This window comes from Protopterus annectens, chromosome 4.part1, assembly GCF_019279795.1.
Source record: "Protopterus annectens isolate FY-2018-M chromosome 4.part1, PAN1.0, whole genome shotgun sequence".
Lineage (NCBI taxonomy): Eukaryota > Metazoa > Chordata > Ceratodontiformes > Protopteridae > Protopterus > Protopterus annectens.
The window spans coordinates 562,142,016-562,160,827 of NC_056734.1; the positions used below are offsets into that span (position 1 = coordinate 562,142,016).

The 18,812-nt window shown below is 42.6% G+C and overlaps 1 protein-coding gene across 1 annotated transcript in view; it reads right to left on the reverse strand.

Annotated features, from left to right (window-relative positions):
- The window catches only part of LOC122801252 (eukaryotic translation initiation factor 4 gamma 1-like), a 2,968,223-nt gene that overhangs the window by 761,911 nt on the left and 2,187,500 nt on the right, over nucleotides 1-18,812 (reverse strand). The window contains exon 20 of the mRNA XM_044070804.1: nucleotides 11,169-11,274. Within this exon, the coding sequence (XP_043926739.1) occupies nucleotides 11,169-11,274 (106 nt within the window). The remainder of the gene's footprint in view (nucleotides 1-11,168; nucleotides 11,275-18,812) is intronic.

Below are 18,812 nucleotides of genomic sequence, written 5' to 3' on the forward strand. Positions count from 1 at the left end.
AACACTTCTGGTGCTTTGGAAAGACCAAAGGCAAAACACTAAAGTGCAATGAGCCAGAGAAAAAAAACAAGAGTAATTTCCTGCAAAAAGGACAAACAAGTTTGTGCAAGTAGGCATCCTTCAGCACTAAGGACACTAGCAAGACCTGGGGGAGAACGTGGGAAGAGAAGAGCTCATTTTGAAAGCTAGCACTTTCAAGAATGTATTTAGAAGAGTAGGGTCTAAGATGGGTTTCTCTTCCTTCTTTTCTTGGCATCAGAAAGATTCTGGGAGTAGCATTCTTTCCCTATAAAGTCATTTGGAACTTGTTTGATGGTGTCCGGATTCAGGAAATCCGGAAATAAAGGGAGCGAGTAGACAGCTAAGTTGGGAGAAGGATGTGCCATGGCTTTCACGAGAGGAATAACTATTCTTGGACAGGACTCTCGTCTGTGGTAACAGTTTCCCAATGAGAGAAGTAGAGTGGTACTCTTCTGGAGAGGGGTAGGGGCTGTGGGCAAGGGAGTGTGTTGCAAAGATGGTCATAATCACTTCCAATGTGAGGCCTCCTAGAAGTAGGTTCCCTATAAGGCTTGTCAGAGTACATTTTCTTGGCTTTTGAGTTCTCCTAGGGTCCTTTCTATGGGAGGATAACAATTTAGATGGGTAGTTCCCTATGCTATCTAGGAACACAGGAGTATAATCTGCCTGCAGTCTTCTATTGTCCTATCTTGGTCTTAAGAGTTTTGACAAGACTGGCAGCATGAGGACCAAATAGGGTTTTGTCCAAGGGAGGAGTCAGAGTTTTGACCTGAAATCCTCAAACAGGCTGGGTATGAAGCCATGCATATTTGTGAACAGCCCCAGTAGTTCCTGCCCTAGAAACATCTGCAGCATCCTAGCTGCAACTTAATGCTGTGTCTGGCCAGGAGTGATCTGAAAGCAGATTATGCATTTGTTGCTTTGATATTGCATTGACAGTCCACAATAACATTATTCAGGGAGTGAAGTACAGAAACTGGAGTTTTAGTAATTTGAGTTTGAGAGTTAACTGCCCTAAAAGCTAGGGTAGAAGAGGTTACATCATCTTTCCCCAGCTATTCACAGCCCTACTATCCTGTCTGTTAGAGCAATAGCACTGGGTATGATCTTAAAGGGCTTACCTTAAGCAAGAGATGCTGCAGCAGAATCTGCCATAGGATTTCTCTACAAGTATTTTAGGTAATCAAGTACCTTATAAAACCTACGTGGTCTTTTAGGGGTTGGTGGTTTAAGAGTCAGATGCTGAAGATGTAGACTGGAAAGCCTCAAGCACAAAGGGACTGGGGAAAAGGTAGGAGTGGCCATTTCCAAGATGTGGTAGTACCTCTTCTGTATGTCAGAAATCTGAGTGGATAGCCATTCAAAATATTTGATGACTGTCTGGATAGTTTCTCAAAAGGGAGCTTCCTCAATAAGGGAATCCAAGAGATTTGTCCAGGAAGTGCAATCGAGCAGGTTAGTCTAAAGAGTGAACTGAATCATACCTCTGTTCTTCAGAAGATGCCACAGTGGGTTTTTAAGGTGTAGTCTGTGGCTGTCGAGACCAAAAGGAGGTAAGTTTCACAGCCATTATGGCTTTAAACAAACCTTGGGAGAAGTCTATCCACTCCTTTTCCCTGGCTACTAATGGAAAGGCTACGTATCTAGTCTTTCTTTTTTTTTTTCTTTTTGGCTTGATGTCCAACCTGTATGAGATGTGGAGGCTCAGAGCCCTGCCTTACACTTCTTAATATACCTGGGATATCTTCCCAAACTAATATTTGATGGACGCCATGAAGGCCCCCCGAAATAAGCTGTGGTTCAGTCAATGTAGCCAGTCTGCAAGCCATATCGGCACCAGACAGGGGGAAACAGAGATAACCTGATGCATTAGAGGCTCTGAAACTTCAGTGGGTATGGTGGAGTCCAAAACATTAGACTTAACTGTTCTGGGCCTCAAGCTTCCTCGCAGGTGAAGAGGGATGTCTGGGGATGTAGATTCTGCCACCTTGGACTAGGTTAGTAGTTTAAGACGCTTAGCTTTCAGAAAGGTGTTGAGAGGAAAGCCTCAATCTACGTTTTGTAAGTGAATGACTGACAAATGAGCAGGACTTATGCTCTGGGCCTAGACAAAAAAGGCACTTAACGTGCAAGTCCTTGCACAGATTCTGCCTACAGTACTCGCACTTACATATCCTAGCTGATATCTAACAGAGTTGAACAAAAACAAAGTAAGCAAAAAATGCAAAGGATGGTTTCCCAATGGGGCACTTACCCGAGAAAACAAGAGTGAGGCAACATCATCAATGACCAAACTGTGATCAATCTGATGGATGCATGATCTGCATTAGGTCTGGCGGCTAGTGTGTGGCACACATGCTCGCATACCTTTTCTATTTACCCATACACTTATGATCAGAGGTAGTGTGTCAGATGCATGTCCTCAGAAGGTAAAGCTTTGGTACCCCGGGCCAGATGTCAGCAGTGACCACCCATACGTCAGGAATAATGCAACAGTGATTTCAGTCAGGACATCACACATTGTGTGGAAGAAAGGAAATTTGCAAACTAATAGTTCAAATTACAACAGATAGAAAATGCAATTAATGAAGTTCCATTTCAGATCATAATACTGATGGTTTCAAATTATGAATGGGAGCTTACTGGCACAAGAAAGAGAAGCATTACAACAGTCATGAAACGAGCATTACAAAATGAAGATTTTAAGGAGATTAGTTGTAGGTGACTTTGAAAAGTCAACTACTGAAGTAGTGTGGAAAAAGTTAAATTCATGGCAGTGTTATACAAATATGGAAGGAAAAGAATAGTTGTGTAAAATCTTACCATAACCATAGATGCCCTTTTCTTCCATGTTGCAGTATTCATACTGTGGGATTTCCCACCGCAGGTGACCAGATAGACTCCTATATCCTGGCTACTGTAGGCAGGTGTATGGGACGTCAGCTTCAACAGTTCCTCCAGAAGAGGCAGTTACTGCAGCCACGGAGAGCACTTCCGCGGAGTCAATCCAGACACCAGCCACAACAGACGTCAAGGGGGAACAGAGACCTCTCCTGCTCTAAGCCCAGGCCTCTGTTTCTAAGAATACCCCTAAGCCCACACCAACAAAGAAAAAAACAAAACAAAACACTTGAGCCCTACACCTCAAGGAACTCCAGATTGGCAGTCATTTATTAATTCCTTAATGCAGGCCTTTATGGCCTTAAGGCCCACAGGACCTGCAGTTACCAACATTCCTATGCTGAGCCCCAGGCCAGCCTCTGCTTCCTCCCTACCTTTACCCACTACTCCGAGAAAAATCACAACAGCCCCTACTCTTCTGAAGAATCAGTTTCCTATGTCTCAAATTGCTTCACCTGTGGATTACTCTCCAGAGGAAGACTCTATTGAAGGAGATTCCCCACCAGAGGATATTAACTTTGGGGAAACTATTTCAAAGATGAAAGAATACTTCAAGTGGGATACCACCTTAACGTCAGATACCCAGAAAAGATCATTTGTACTTCTGCAAATTGAGTGTCCCTCTCCTTCAGCTATTCCTCCTATGCTTCCAGCTTTCCTGGATGCCTTTAACTTAGTCTCCAAGAACTCAATCTCCTGCCCCTAAAAGGCCGGACAGGTTTTACAAAGTGCTGGATGACCAGAAATGTCTGGTGAAACCTCCTCTGGCTGACCCAACAGTAACTGCTGTGCCCCCACAGACAGTCTAGGTCACCTGAGGCAGGAAATCCCACAGTATGAATACCGCAACACAAGAGCAGAAGGACATCATTTACTAACCTGCACAAAGCACTAGTATTACATTTATGTGGAGAACAATGAAGAGATGAAGACAGGGATGCTAAACAGGTACTCGAGAAACTATAAATAAAGGGATTATTAAATAGCCTTTGCCAACTATTTTTGTAGTGAGAGACCAATTAAAACTTTAAAGCTTATTTAGATGTGCCGTCTCAGTGACAGAGGTAGGTTATTCCACAATTTAGAAATATATGCAAAATACAATGATTACCCAAAGAAGCTACAAGCTTTACTGCTGGAGTCTAAATACCACATTTTTATGCAATTCTCGTGGTGGCCTGCATTACTTGTGGTTGCTGGAGGATCTTATGACAGATTTAGTTGAGGATCTTAGGGGTTTATTTAGTTGAGTAAGGCTGAAGTGGTAGGAGAAATTGACTGAACTGAACTCAGTGAGATATAATGATAGCCAGTCTTGCAACTTACCCAACAAAACCTATTTTATTTAGCACTATTCAATTTTTGAAAGCTGAGAGGCCTGTAGGTTGATGAAAAATACAAGAGGGCTTCAAAGTGACTGCAACTGGTTATGCAGGCATTAGCAGTTAGCTAGGATTTGGCTTTATAAGGAGGCTTACCTCCTTACCACGTCTAAAAATCTATTCCTTCCATGTCCAAAATGCCAAATTTAAAACCAGTACATTTTAAAGTATGCTTGTATAAGGCACTGTTGGTGTTTTGGTTTTTAATATATTTGTACTCAAATACATATAACTGGAAACTAATCTTGAATACAAGAAGCTATACTTGCAGTTCAACATAATGCAACCACTAATCTGGGCATTAATGAACATACCTTAATAGTATTTATTTTAAAATTGAGGACAACCAAGTTATAAGCTTTTTAGTTAAGATATTTCCAATTACATTTTTTTTAAACTATCACCTCAAGACATTTCTATACATCATGCTTTTGCATATTTAAATTTTTACATCACATTTTAATGTTTGTGTTTTACAGTTTTATCTGTGTTAATATAACTATAAATCAAGCACTTAAAATACTTAGTTCAAATGCATTCAGTGAATTGTGTGTAGAAAGTACAGTTGTGTACACTTACCACAAATGTAGATGTTAAGAGTGTATTCACTGTTGCAGTCATCACATTTGGGTTATCTGCTTGCAGGTAGCCCTATGAAGGTCTGAATACTGGAGTCTTGGGATTTCTGCGTCGGATGGTGTCGCTTCTTCATGCAAACGCTATAACATCAGTTTTTCTTGCTCCAGATGTCAGGTGCCCCCACAATAGGAAGCAATTACATGGTATGGAACACCCCCAGCAAAAAGCAAATACACATGATATAAAGTGTGCCAAACAAAAGACAGATAACAGTAAAGAGAAATCAGGGGGCTGGAAGGAGGGTAACCAGGACTGCAACAGTGAATACACTCGAACATCTACATTTATGGTAAGTGTACAAGACTGTACTATGTTCTTCGTGTTTCACTGTGGCAGTCATCACATTTGGGTTAATTCCCAAAGCTAAGGAAGGGTGGAGGCAGTTAAGGAGCATTAGAGCTAGCAATGAGGCCCTGTAAGACTGCTGTGGCAAATCTAGCTCTGGCTTTAGAAAAGATAGGCTAGTGGTAATGCTTGGTGAAAGTATGTACAGAGCTCCAGGTTTCAGCTTCCAGGATGTCCCTGGTAGGGACTCCTCTGAGAAAAGCAGTAGAGATAGATGCAGCCCTGGTGGAATGTGTTCTTATCCCATGGGGTAGGTTTTCCATGGTGCTTGTAGCAGAAATGGATTGCTTAGAAATGGCCTTCCCCTCTGCCCCTGCAGGAAAGCTGACTAGCAGCTGGTCAGATGTTCTGACAGGCTTAGTCCTGTCCAGACAAGATCTAAGCTGTCTGTGCACATCCAGGGAATGCAATATCCTTTCCCCTTTATTCTGGGGATTAGGGAAAAAAGTAGGCAAATGAATGGACTGGTTCAGAGCCACACTAGATATCACCTTGGGCATAAATGATGGATTAGTCCTGAGGGAAACCCTGTCCGCATGGAAGATAATGAAAGGTTCCACTTCCATAACGGCCTGCAGTTCAGACACTCTTCTTGCAGAAGTGATGGAGAGAAGTAAAGCTGTTTTCCAAGAAAGAAATTTCAACTCTGCTGTAGCAGCTGGTTTAAAGGGGGGAAGAGTAAGTTTCTCCAACACAAAGTTTAGGTCCCAGCCGGGAGTGGGAGCTCTCCTGGGGGGGGGGGGGTCTTTAAAGTTTGGCCCCTCAAGGAATTGTTTTAGCAGTGGATGACAGAAGAGGGGTGGCTCAGTATTATAATGTGCTGATATGGCAGAGGCATGAATCTTAACTGACGAGAAAGACTGGTCCTTGTGGAGCATTTCTGTTAAATCTAGAATATGAGGTAAGCTGGGCACCACTGTGCCCATCACTTGATACTGGCTCCAGGAACAGTATCTTTTCCACTTTTCTGAATAGGATTTTCTAGTACTAGGCTTCCTTGCCTCAAGAATGAAATCCAGAACCTGCTTACTGAGGGTTGCTAGAGGTGAGCTCAAGGGATTAAGCCAGGCTGCAAGCTTCAGACTGAAGCTGAGGGTGCAGAATCCGGCCCGCCTGCTGGGATAGCAAGTGAGGAGTCTGAGGCAGGTGTCATGATTGTAGCCATGTCAGACTGCGCAAAAGGGGGTACACCAGTGCTGGCATGGCCAGCCAGTGCAATCAGAATTGTCCTTGGCTTGTCCTGTTTGATCTTTAGCAGGACCTTTGAGAGGAGAGGCATAAACTGAGAGACCTTCCCAGGTAAAGGACAGGGCATCCACTTTCCAAGCTTGACAGTGGGGAGTTCTGGTGCAGAACTTTTTCAATTGGTGGTTCTGAAGGGAGGCAAACAGGTCTACTTCTGGAGTCAACAATTTGTTCCTCAAGAGCTTGAATATTTTGGATTCCAGTTTCCATGTGCGGGGGTCCAAGAGATTTCTGCTTTAGTCGTCTGCCATTGAATTTAGTTTGCCTGGCAGGAATTGAGCTTGTAGGTTCACTTGGTTGTTCAAGGCTGGTGTCCAACAGAGTCATGGCTAGTCTGCAGAGTGGGTAGGAATGGGAAGCCCCCTGCTTATGTACCACATAACTGCGGTGTCGTCTGTCTTAACCAAAAGTTGTCCTGTAAGAATAAGGTCTTTGAAGGCTGTCAGACCATTCTGTACAGCTAACATTTCTTTTTGATTTATATGCAGGTGCATCTGTATTGGGTTCAATTTGCCCTGAATGCACTGCCCTGCCATGTGAGCCCCCCATGCATAGTCTGATGCATCTGTTAGGGTTTGGGCGGCAAGGGGTAGAGTGAGAGGGAGTCCCTTGTTGTGGTTGCAGGCCTCTGCCCTCCGAAGGAACTCTGCCCATAGACAAGGGATGATAGGAATCATTGTTTTCAGGTCCTGAGAATGCCGACACCATAGAGTTTTTAGATACCATTGTAGTTTCCTTTTATGCAGTTTTGCATATGGAATTAACAGAATGCAAGAGGTCATGAACCCCAGGGCCGGCAGGATTTTCCTTGCAGATAGCTGGGTTTTTGTGGCCAATAGGTTGAAGAAGGTTGTCAAATAAACTTGTTTCTCTTGAGTGAGGAATGCCATCTGGGAAGTTGTGTTCAAGCTTGCTCTCAGGAACACAACCTGTTGGCAGGTACTAGTTGTAATTTCTTCTTGTTGATTGTGTACACCAGCGAAGTTAGAAGTCTCTTTACAAATTCCAGGTACTGTAATTGCCTGATTCAGGCAGAGTCAAGACTTACTATCATCCAAATATGGTTAAATCTGAATATTTCTCTGCCTGCAAAATGCAATGGATGGAGCTAGGCACTTTGTGAATATCCTGGGTGCAGTAGATAAGCATAAGGAAAGTGCAGAGAACTGATAGTGCATGCAGCCTGCCCTGAAGCGTAGGTATTTCCTGCAAGATTCCCTTATTGGGATGTGCAGATAAGTTTCTTTTAAGTCTAGGGTTGCAAGCCAGACATCCTTGGCTAGCAAAGGAAGAAGCTGTTGAGTTCGCATTTTGAATTTTGGAACCACCAGAAAGGTGTTCAGGACAGACAGGTTCAGGATAGGACGCCAGGAGTTTTCTTTTCTGGGAACTAGGAACAGTCTTGAATAGAAACTTTATCCCCTTTGTTCTGCTGGGACAGACTGAATAGCCCTGATGCGGAGGAGAGAGAACTTGTTTTTGGGCCTCCACCCACTGATTTGGTGGGAGGTCTGGCCATCCAATTGGGAATGGGAGAAAGTGGAAGTGCACTCTCTATCCTAGGGAAACTATGTTTAAAACCCATTTGTCTTGGGTAATGAATTCCTAGTTTTTTTGCATGCAGGGCGAGCTTTCCTCCTAAAGGTGAAAGTAGTGGAGCAAGGCTTGGAGGAGTTAAGGATAAGTCATTGTGCAATTTTTCCATAAGGGGGTGGCTTACTACTCCCTGCTTTGGACATGGGAGCCCCCCACTGCTTAGATCTGTGTATAGCCCGAGACTGAAATTTTGGTGGTCTGCTGCTCCTGGGTTTGGACTGAAGGCCTGGAAGGGACTGGAAAGGACCAGTTCTTTGAAGGCCAGTGTCTACTGAATCTAGGTGGGTGCACTTGTAAGAAATATTTAACAGTTTGCAAGGATTTGGCTTTTTCCTCCATTCTTTTGAGGACTTCTGCCGCTTTGTTGCCAAAAAGGCGGTCTTGGTTTATGGGTGCATCCAGTAATTTAGCTTTAACATGATCTGGCAAGTTTTGTTCCTTAAGCCAAACATGCCTTCTCAGTAAAGACCCAGTGACAGCAGCCCTGCAAGATGCTTCTAAAGCATCAAAACCACATTGCAAAGTATGTTTACTAACTTGGTCAGCAGAATGCATTAACTCTTGTAAATCTGTGTGTTCAGCAGAGTCAGGAATCATTTTCTGCTTAAGTAGTCCCACAATATGTTGCTGATACTTTAAAATATGAAACTGACAATTTAAAGCCCTAGTGACCAGAGTAGCAGTGGTATATACCTTCTTACCCCATCCGTCTAAAGCCCTAGAATCCCTGACAGAAGCGGTAGGATTCTTGGCAGTAGTAGCCTTAATGCTTTTAGGTCCTTGGGAAATGGTCTCTGGATCAACAGTAGGATTCTTGAAGAGGAATTTGAGAGAGTCAGGTACTCTATAGTACCGGTAAGGTTTCCTGGTAGCTGGAGGCAAAGTGTCTGAGGTAAGGCTTGGTTCCAGGAAAATAATAGACAACCTCCAGAACAGGAGGGACAGCTAGAGGTCTGTGCTGAGGCAGGTTTAAGAATTCCCCAAGTCTCTTTTTGGACTGCGAATAGTCCTGCCTTTCCCACCAGAAATGTTCCCTAAGGGTATGCAAGGTTTCACCAAAATAAAAATCCTCTGAAGGGGAAGCAGAGGGAATGGAATCCTCTGCATCAGAATCCTAAAGTAGATAAGGGTAAATCCTGGTAGTCACAAGAAATAGAAATATCAGATTCCTGATCAGAAGAATCAGAAGGAAAATCAGTTCTAGGTCTCAGAGGGAAAAGGCTGGCTTCCCCTAATTAAGGTAATAAGGTCTTCAGCCATTCTAATCATTTGTTTTTGAGGCATGTGGGACTGAAAATGCGCTTTGGTCGGTTTCCTAGGCTTAGTGTGAGCTTTAGGCCTGAGGAATTCGGTATATTTTTAGCTTGAAATGAAGTCTGTTTAATATGAAAATCCGTAGGCCTAATACACTCTCAGTAGCCGGTGCCCACACAGCGGCTCTGGACCCATCCAAGGTAGAGGCATCCGCAGGTTCCATAGTCAAAGAAACATTGCGCGGCATACCGGACTCTGAATGTGTCTCAGCAGAGGCCTGCGAATCTGTACAAGCGGGTATCAGGGGCTGCGAAAGCGCCTCACTGAGAACCGGCAGACTGGCGACTAGCTTAACGGAAGCACTGTCGGCAGTTTTGGACCTATGCGGTCTGTCTCTGTCTTTATCCTTACGTTTTTCGGAAGATCAGTAGTCGGACGGCTTAAAGCCATTTCGGAGTACGGAGATCGAGAATGAAAGAATTTACCTACAAAAATAGCCCAACGAATAGTTTCAGCATTGAACAAGGCACAAAACAGACAGCGAGGGACGTCATGGTCTGGGCCTAAACAGGTGATGCAGTAAGAACGAAAATTTCTGATGTATTTGCTTTCCGCAGGCAAGACAATTATTAATTTTTTCTGACATCGGTTAGAGCAAGAAAAATGGATCCCCAACAGGGTACATGTCTTTTTGAAGACTTCAGGTCTGAAACTCGAAAACGAAAATTTCAGGAGTCTGCCGACTGGCACTTGCAAACTGCCTCTGCGTCGGGCACTGCACAGCAAGAAAGACTGATGTAATGGCGTTGGCTGCATGTTCTATACCTTTGACGACCTGATGTCATGGAAGAGGCGACAGTATCTGACACAATTCCCAAGACTCTGGTATTCAGGCTGGCTGAGGGCTACCTGCAGGCAGATAATTCAAATGTGATGACTGCAACAGTGAAACACGAACATCTTCTGTGACTGATTTAACAGTAAATATTCAAATATGATTTAGTTAATTGGTATGACTATAAATAGTAGCTGTTTTCAGGGGTTGTGTTATGTTCTGAAGTCCAACTGCTTGGATGAAAACGTCTTACTTCTAATCTGGGTGTTTTTTATTTGTTTTCCTGTCTCGTTCAATAAAAGTTTTATGGCGTTTAACAGGGCTGGTGTGTTTATGTAAGCACTTTGTGTTTTTGGATTCTTGTGGATCACCTATTTCAATGTGCAGTAGAGTTGCATTTAGTAATCTGTGCAAAGCACTAGTTTTACATTTTTGTGGAGAACACTGAAGAGGTGAAGACAAGGATGCTAAACAGGTACTTCAGAAATTATAAAGGGATTATTACATAGCTTTTGCCAACTATTTTTATGGCATGACATATGCTATTTTTTTATTTTACAGATTAATGTTAAACTACAAGATGGTGACTGTAAACATGTTCAGTTATGTCACTTTGAGAGTTTAAAGAAAGCAGCGTTCAGTGTGCAACAGCAATAGAGTCGTATTGCATTCTGGACAGCCATGACAAGTTGGGGAAAGCAGGTTACTGTTGATACATTACAGTAAATGAAAATAAAAAAAATTACCTCATTGAATACATTACCAGACATGCATCAAGTACTAAACCTAAAGCCAAACATTAAAACCAGCTCTAAATTCTACACCAGACCTTGACAAACTGAAGTTCTCGAGTTATGCATTCCACCAAACAGCCTTTGCATTAATGTGGACTTTAGCTGATGAAACAGCTTAAGAAAAACCACTTAATTTCTCTCACCATGGTCTCATACCTGTTTCACTGGGTTTTGTGCCTGATCCACCGCTACTTCCCTTACCCCAGCTAGCAAGTCTGCCACCTGGGGCCAAAAGCTGATTACTGCAGTCGAGTGTTCCTGGCTGTTGAGAGAAATGTGAAACAGAAAAATGAATGGTATGCTCTTATCACAATAGAACTACATGATTTGTGTCTATCTTCAATTATCAGGACATGGAGAACATGTTTGAGTTAGCTGAACACTTAAAACATTCCAAGGACTCAGTGCCTCCCATTTACCTGCAAAGCACTGTGCTCCTTATCCATTACCCACATATAGTGTGCTGCTCAAAAGCAATGCACCAACACAAAACCGGAGTACAGAAATACAGTCTACATTTCCGTCTACCTGTTGCTAGTAGAAGGATGGTGGATAAACGGTAATCATCCAAAGGTGCATTTTTAAAGTATGTCTTGAAATGTGGCAGCTGATCTAGTGAAGTGTGCTGAAGACACAGAAAATAAGGCCTTGTTATATTGTGTGTAAAAAAATAAAAGCTCAACGCTAAATGAAGACTGATCTTACAGTCCAACTTGTTAATGGCACAGGAAATGGTTGAACATGTTCGCTTAATTACCTGACAAGTTCTCCATGCATTTCAGAAGAATAAAAATATCCCCCCTTACTGCAGGTTATAAATAAGAAAGGTAAGCAGACAGACTCACATTCAACTCTGATTACTTTGGGCACAAAAATGGGGATGGTTCACAACACTAATTTAAAACAAAGCGGCACAAGTCTTGAATTTCTGAAATTCTCCTTGCTTAGATTAAGGCAACTAGAGCTTTCCAAAACACACATTTTAAGTTGGCTGCAGAAGCAGGCTTGGACAAAACAATTCTTAAATGCACTAGGATGCATGTGTGCTTTCTCTTTAGTAGCTTCCACCTCTGTAATTAGAATGTATATGTATAAATATTACTGTTTGTGAATAAATGTAAATAGAAATGTAACTACTCTGTGTGACTGGAACTTCGTACAATGCCATGTAAAGCAAATGGAGCTTTTCTCCCTGGCCCTCCGCTGAAAATGGGGTATTACCCAGTCACTTTCCCAGTAAACAGACAAAATTTCACAAACATGAAAAGGATCCTTTACTACTACATGTTCCACATCAAGCTTCCATTAAACAGCTCACAAACTTTTGAGGAGCCAGATGAACGGCGAGTCCCTGACAAATCAGAAAATAAGAAGCACCTTAACATAATAAAAATTATTTGTACTTTGCTGACCGGGGTTAATTCCACTAGGCTAATTACTTCTCTTCAAGGAAGAACAGAGATGACATTTATACTGATCAGGGGAACTCTACCAGGATCCCGGGCAACTTCCCCTACTGTTTGGAGAAAAGGAAAAGAAATACTCTTTGGAGCTGCTAGGTGGTGCCAGAGAAGACTGCAGCAGACACGGGCGAAACAGGAGAAAACTTATTGAAGAAAAGAGAGAAACTGTTGAGAGTTGTAAAATGGAGGCATGGAAACCAGCACTAGTACATTTGATGACTCGGTCACAGCCAAAGAAAGGAAAGAAAGTTTGATGGAGTGACAGTGCATTACAGGAGGAAGATGTTAGAAACTGAACAGGTGGAGTAGCCCAGTTTTAAAGTTTTTTTTTTTTTTTTTTTTTTTTAATTATTTTGCTACAAGAAAAGTTATGCAGCAAGGAAGAATGGAATTGGGGGGGGGGGGGCAGTTTCTCAACACTACAGTGAAGACATCCAGTGGTAAGAATAAAAAGTAAAAATAATGGCACTGGGATTAGGTATGAAATTATGGACAGTGTTTTTCCACTAGGGTTTCACAAATGGCATAAAAGCATTAATTTATTGAGACGGATCTTTTTTTAACACCTGAAAGTTTTAACTTACTGGAAAAATTTGGCAAACAAAAAATACAGTAGCACTATGGAAAAACTATTTCACACTTTTAGACTACAATTTATTTTCTTTCAGTATGTAGTAAAGAATATGAAGTAAAAAAAATGAGATGGGAAGCGTGGGTAACCCATGGATGTTAAGGACAAAAAAAATCTACACAAGAAAAAGCTAGGTATCAGGGTCAAAGTAAAGCATGTTATTTCTGTGGGGATAAAATCATTTAGTACAAGACTAACAAAAGGAAGGTGTGGACAATGTGGAAAGAGGAGACAAGAAACTAAGCTTGTTTGTACAAAATTTAAAGAATTTTACAGTTTCTGGTTTAATTGCCCCATATTAGGAAAGGAAAGCAGATGAAGAAAGCTCAGAAGAAAAACAGCAGAAAGTACAACTACAGAAGGTGGTATGGGGGGAAGAAGGAGATGCATAAATATTAAACAATAAAGATGTAGTTAGAGAACAAATCTACATTTTTATAAAGCAGAGAGATACAAGGGACAAAACAGGAAAAGAAGAGTGAAAACACTACTGGGAGACTTGGAAAGAAAAGATGATCTAGCAGTAATACAAAGGACAAAGATTTTATAAGAATTTTATCATTAAATGAAAATAGCATTAGAAACAAGAGGTTTGGAATGGTGTAAAAAAATGGATGTTATTATGCTTACTATATACCAGATGGCAAAGAAGGGGGAAAAAACACAGGAAATATTTGGGGTGGGCAAACGGGTTGGTTGTTAGGAAATAACATGTTCTGGAATAGGAATTCTTATAAAAAAAGAATTCTAGATTTAATAATAGTACTTGGTAGGTAGTAATGACAATGAGACAAATGTACAAGATTAATAATGATCTGTGTATACTAATATGACTGAACAGTTACATGAAGAAATGAAAAAAGCTAATAAATACATCAATAATAATGGCAGGAGATGTTAATTGTAACCAGACGATAAAGGGGGAAAAAGTACAGTTGTGTACACTTAACATAAATGCAGATGTTCGATTGTATTCACTGTTGCAGTCATTACATTTGGGTTTATCTGCTTGCAGTAGCCCTCAGTCGGCCTGATTAAAAAAGTCTTGGGCCTGGCATCGGTTGCTGTCTCTTCAGTGACGTCAGGTCATAGGTATAAAAACATGCAGCTGATGCCATTACATTTCTTGCCCCAGATGTCAGGTGCCCTCCTATGGGAAGCAATTAAATGTATATAAATACAAGGTTATACCTCCAACAAAAAAGCAATTACACCAAAAAGCTTTTAAGCATAGTAAAAGAGAGTAGAGGTATAGCCAAAAGACGACAGGGGCTGGAGGGAGGGTAACCAGGACTGAAACAGTGAAAACACTAACATCTACATTTATGTTAAGTGCACACAACTGTACTATTTTCTTCGTGTTTCACTGTTACAGTCATCACATTTGGATAGATTCCCAAAGCTAAGGATGGGAGGAGGAAATGAGCTAGCATTAGGACCAGCTATAAGGCCCTGCAAGACTGCAGTGACAAAGTCAGCTCTGGATTTAGAGAAAATTGGCAGATGGTAATGCTTGGTGAAAGTACGTACAGAACTCCAGGTAGCAGCTTCTAGGATGTACCTGGTAGGGACACCTCTGAAAAAGGCTGTAGAGGTAGATGCAGCCCTGATTGAGTGGGGTCTGATCCCCTGTGGGATAGGTTTTCCATGGTGCTTGTAGCAGAAATGAATGCAATGGCCTATCCATTTGGAAATGGTTTGCTTTGAAATAGCTTTCCCCTCTGCCCCAGCAGCAAATGCCACCAGCAGTTGTTTAGATTTCCTTTGAGGTTTAGTCCTGTCCAAGTAGAATCTAAGTGGTCTGTGCACATCTAAGGAGTGCAGTATCCGTTCCCCTTTGTTCTGTGGATTAGGAAAAAAAAAGTTAGAAATGAATGGGCTGATTAAGGGTCACAGTGGATACCACCTTGGGCATGGAGGGATTGGTTCTGAGGGACACCTTGTCCGCATGAAAGACTATGAAAGGCTCCACTGCCATAAGGGCCTGTAATTCAGACACCCTTCTTGCTGACATGATTTCTAAAAGGAAAGCAGTATTCCAAGAAAGGAAATTTAAGTCTGCAGTAGCAGCTGGCTCGAAAGGAGGAAGAGTTGAGATTTTTCAATACAAAGTTAAGGTCCCAGGCTGGAGTTGGAGCTCTCCTTGGTGGTCGTAAATTTTTGGCCCCTTTGAGGAAAGTACAGTTTTGTACCTACCATAAATGTAGATGTTAGAGTGCTAATACAGCTGCAGTCATAACAGATGGGTTTTCCTGTCGTCAGGCGGGTCCTCGGTAGGCCGAATTCCAAAGTCTAGGTCCGGCGTCAGTTGTCGTCGCTTCTTCCCTGACGTCAGTGTGACAGGGGTATAAAAGAACCAGCCGACGCCATTTTCTTCAGTTTTTCTTGCCCCAGATGTCAGGTGCCCCCAGAAGGAAGGCAATACATAAATTTATGTAATAATGCAATGCAATATAATCCAAAAACAGTAGTTGCTAGCAAATGCACCATAAAAGAATACCCCAATCAGGTTGTATGAGGAGGTGTTAGCCATTAGGCCTGTCCCAAGAGGGGAAGGGAGGGAGGGAAACCTGGACTGCAGCTGTATTAGCACTCGAACATCTACATTTCTGGTAGGTACAAAACTGTACTATGTTCATCGTGCATACAGCTGCAGTCATAACAGATGGGTAGAATCCCAAAGCTAAAAAAGGGTGGTAGGCACTAGGTGGAACCAGGATGCCCTGCAAGACTGCAGTGGCAAAGCCTGCTCTAGATTTGGAGTATAATGGTAGGTGATAGTGCTTGGAGAAGGTATGTACAGAACTCCAAGTGGCTGCTTCCAAAATATCTTTGGTAGGAACCCCACTGTGGAAAGTTGCAGAGGTAGCTGTGGCCCATGTGGAGTGAGATCTGATGCCTGCAGGTACAGTTTTACCATGAAAAGAGTAACAAAAACGTATGCAGTGGGCTACCCATTTTGAAATTGTCTGTTTGGAAATAGGCTTCCCTTGAGCTCCTGTAGCATAGGACACAAAGAGTTGCTCTGATTTTCTGAAAGGCTTTGTTCTGTCCAAATAATAACGCAGCTGTCTGTGAATGTCCAAGGAATGTAGTAGTCTCTCCCCTTTGTTTTGAGGATTAGGGTAAAAGGTAGGTAAGTGGATAGCCTGATTCAAGGCTACCCTGGATACTACCTTTGGCATAAAGGACGGATCGGTTCGTAAGGAAACTCTGTCCTGATGGAAAATGATGAAAGGCTGCACAGCCATGAGGGCTTGTAGTTCCGAAACCCTGCGAGCTGAGGTGATAGCAAGAAGGAAGGCTGTTTTCCAGGACAAATATTGCAGTTCTGTTAACGCAGCTGGCTCAAAAGGAGGCAGGGTCAGTTTTTCTAGAATTAAATTGAGGCCCCAAGCAGGTACTGGTTGTTTCCTTGGGGGTTTTATATTCTTAGCCCCTATGAGGAACTGTCTTAAGAGGGGGTGAGAGAATAAAGGAGGATCAGTGTTGTATTCTGCAGAAATGGCTGAGGCATGGATTTTGATGGAGGAGAATGAAAGTCCACTGCTTAGCATCTCAGCTAGGTATTATAATATGAGGTAAATTCAGTATTCCAGGGTTCTGACCCTTTTTCTCATTCCAGGCACAAAACACTTTCCATTTTGCGGAGTAGGCTTTTCTAGTAGAAGGCCTTCTGGCCTCCAAAATGACATCCTGCTCCTCCTTGGAGAGTAGGGTCTGTTGTGAATTTAAGGAATTTTCCATGCGGCTAGATTGAGTGTTTTCAGCTGACTGTGAAGGGTTTTGAAGTTGTGCTGAGTCAGTAGAAGAGGCATTAGAGGCAGGATCCATGGTGGGGAATGCATCAGGCATCTCAGGAGTGGGTACCAGTGTTGTCTTGGCCAGTCTGGAGCAATGAGAATCATCTTTGGTCTGTCTGCTCTGGTTTTTAATAGAACTTTGGGCAGCACAAGAAGAGGTGGAAAGGCATAAACTGTCATTGTTGTCCAACTGAAAGAGTGTGCATCCACTTTCCAGGCCTGTGGGTGAAAGGTCCTTGAGCAGAATTTTGCCAACTGGTGATTTCTGTGGGAGGCAAAGAGATCTATGTCTGGCCTTCCCCATGCTTGAATTATCTTTGTAAACACTTGAGGATGCAACTTCCATTTGTGTGGATCCATCATATTTCTGCTTAGGTTGTCTGCCAGCGTGTTTTCTTTGCCTGGCAGGTACTGTGCTTGAAGTTCGATTTGTAATTCCAGAGCCATGTTCCAAAGAGACATGGCTAGCCTGCATAGGGGGTATGAATGGGTTCCTCCTAGTTTATGTACCACATTACTGTGGTGTTGTCTGTCCTTATCAGTAGCTGGCCTGGATGCAGTAAGTCTTTGAAAGCTATAATAGCATTTATTACTGCTAGCATTTCCTTTTGATTGATGTGTAGGTGCTTTTCTTTTTGGGACCATTTGCCCTGAATGCACCGATCTGTCATGTGCACCCCCCAGGCGTAGTCCGAGGCGTCGGTTGTGATGACTTGATTTGCTTGAGGCTTACAGAATGGGAGACCTGTGTTTCTTTGGCATGCTTGAGCCCACCACAGAAATTCCTATTGAAGACATGGAATCAGTGGTATTAGTTTCCAAACTGTTGCTGTGTTGAGACCATAGGTTTTTTTAGGTACCATTGAAGTTTTCTCATATGCAGCTTTGCACATGGGATTAGTAGGATGCAAGATGCCATGAATCCCAGAGCCTGCAGGATTTTCCTTGCAGTCATCCTGGAGAAAGCTGCCAGTTTTCCGAAGTATTGAGTTAGTTGCCCTTGTTTCTCTGGCGTGAGGTAGGCCATCTGGGTGTTTGTATCCAAGCTGGCACCCAGGAAAATTATTGTTTGAGAGGGTATTAGCCTTGATTTCTTTTTGTTGACTGTGTATCCCAGAGAATTCAACAACATTATTAGAAACGCCAGATGTTTCAGAAGTATGTGCTTGCTGTCCGCTTGGATCAGGCAGTCGTCCAGATATGGGTATATTTGTATCCCTTGAAGTCTGCAGTAGGCAATTACTGATGCCAGGCATTTCGTGAACACTCTGGGCGCAGTAGATAAGCCAAAGGGCAATGCAGAGAATTGATAATGGGTTGAACCTGCAAGAAATCTGAGGTATCTTCTGCAATCTTGTCTGATTGGGACATGCAGGTATGCCTCCTTGAGGTCCAGTGTTACCAGCCAAGACTCCTTGCCCAGCATGGGAAGAAGCTGCTGTAATGTGAGCATCTTGAATTTTGGCACGAGTAAAAATGTGTTTAGGGTGGATAGGTCCAAAATAGGTCTCCAATCTTTTCCCTTCCTTGGTACCAGGAATAGTCTTGAATAAAAACCTTGACCCTGTTCTTGTGCAGGTAACTCTTGAATAGCTTTCATGTCCATGAGATCTGAAATTTGTTTTTGCGCCTCTGCCCTTTGATTGTGTGGCAGGTTTGGCATGCCTCTCATTTTTTGAAGGGTGTGAAAGTGGAATCTGTAGCCTCTGTCTATAATGTCCAGGATCCATTTGTCTTTTGTGACAATATGCCAATTTTTCGAAAATAATGCCAGTTTTCCGCCTAAAGGTGCTGCCATTTGAGCCTTGCTTGGCATGCAAAGGGTAAAGTCATTGGTTCTGCTTTCTGAATGGCTGTGAACTATCCTCACCACCTCTGTGTAGGTGCTTGCCATTGTCTGCCT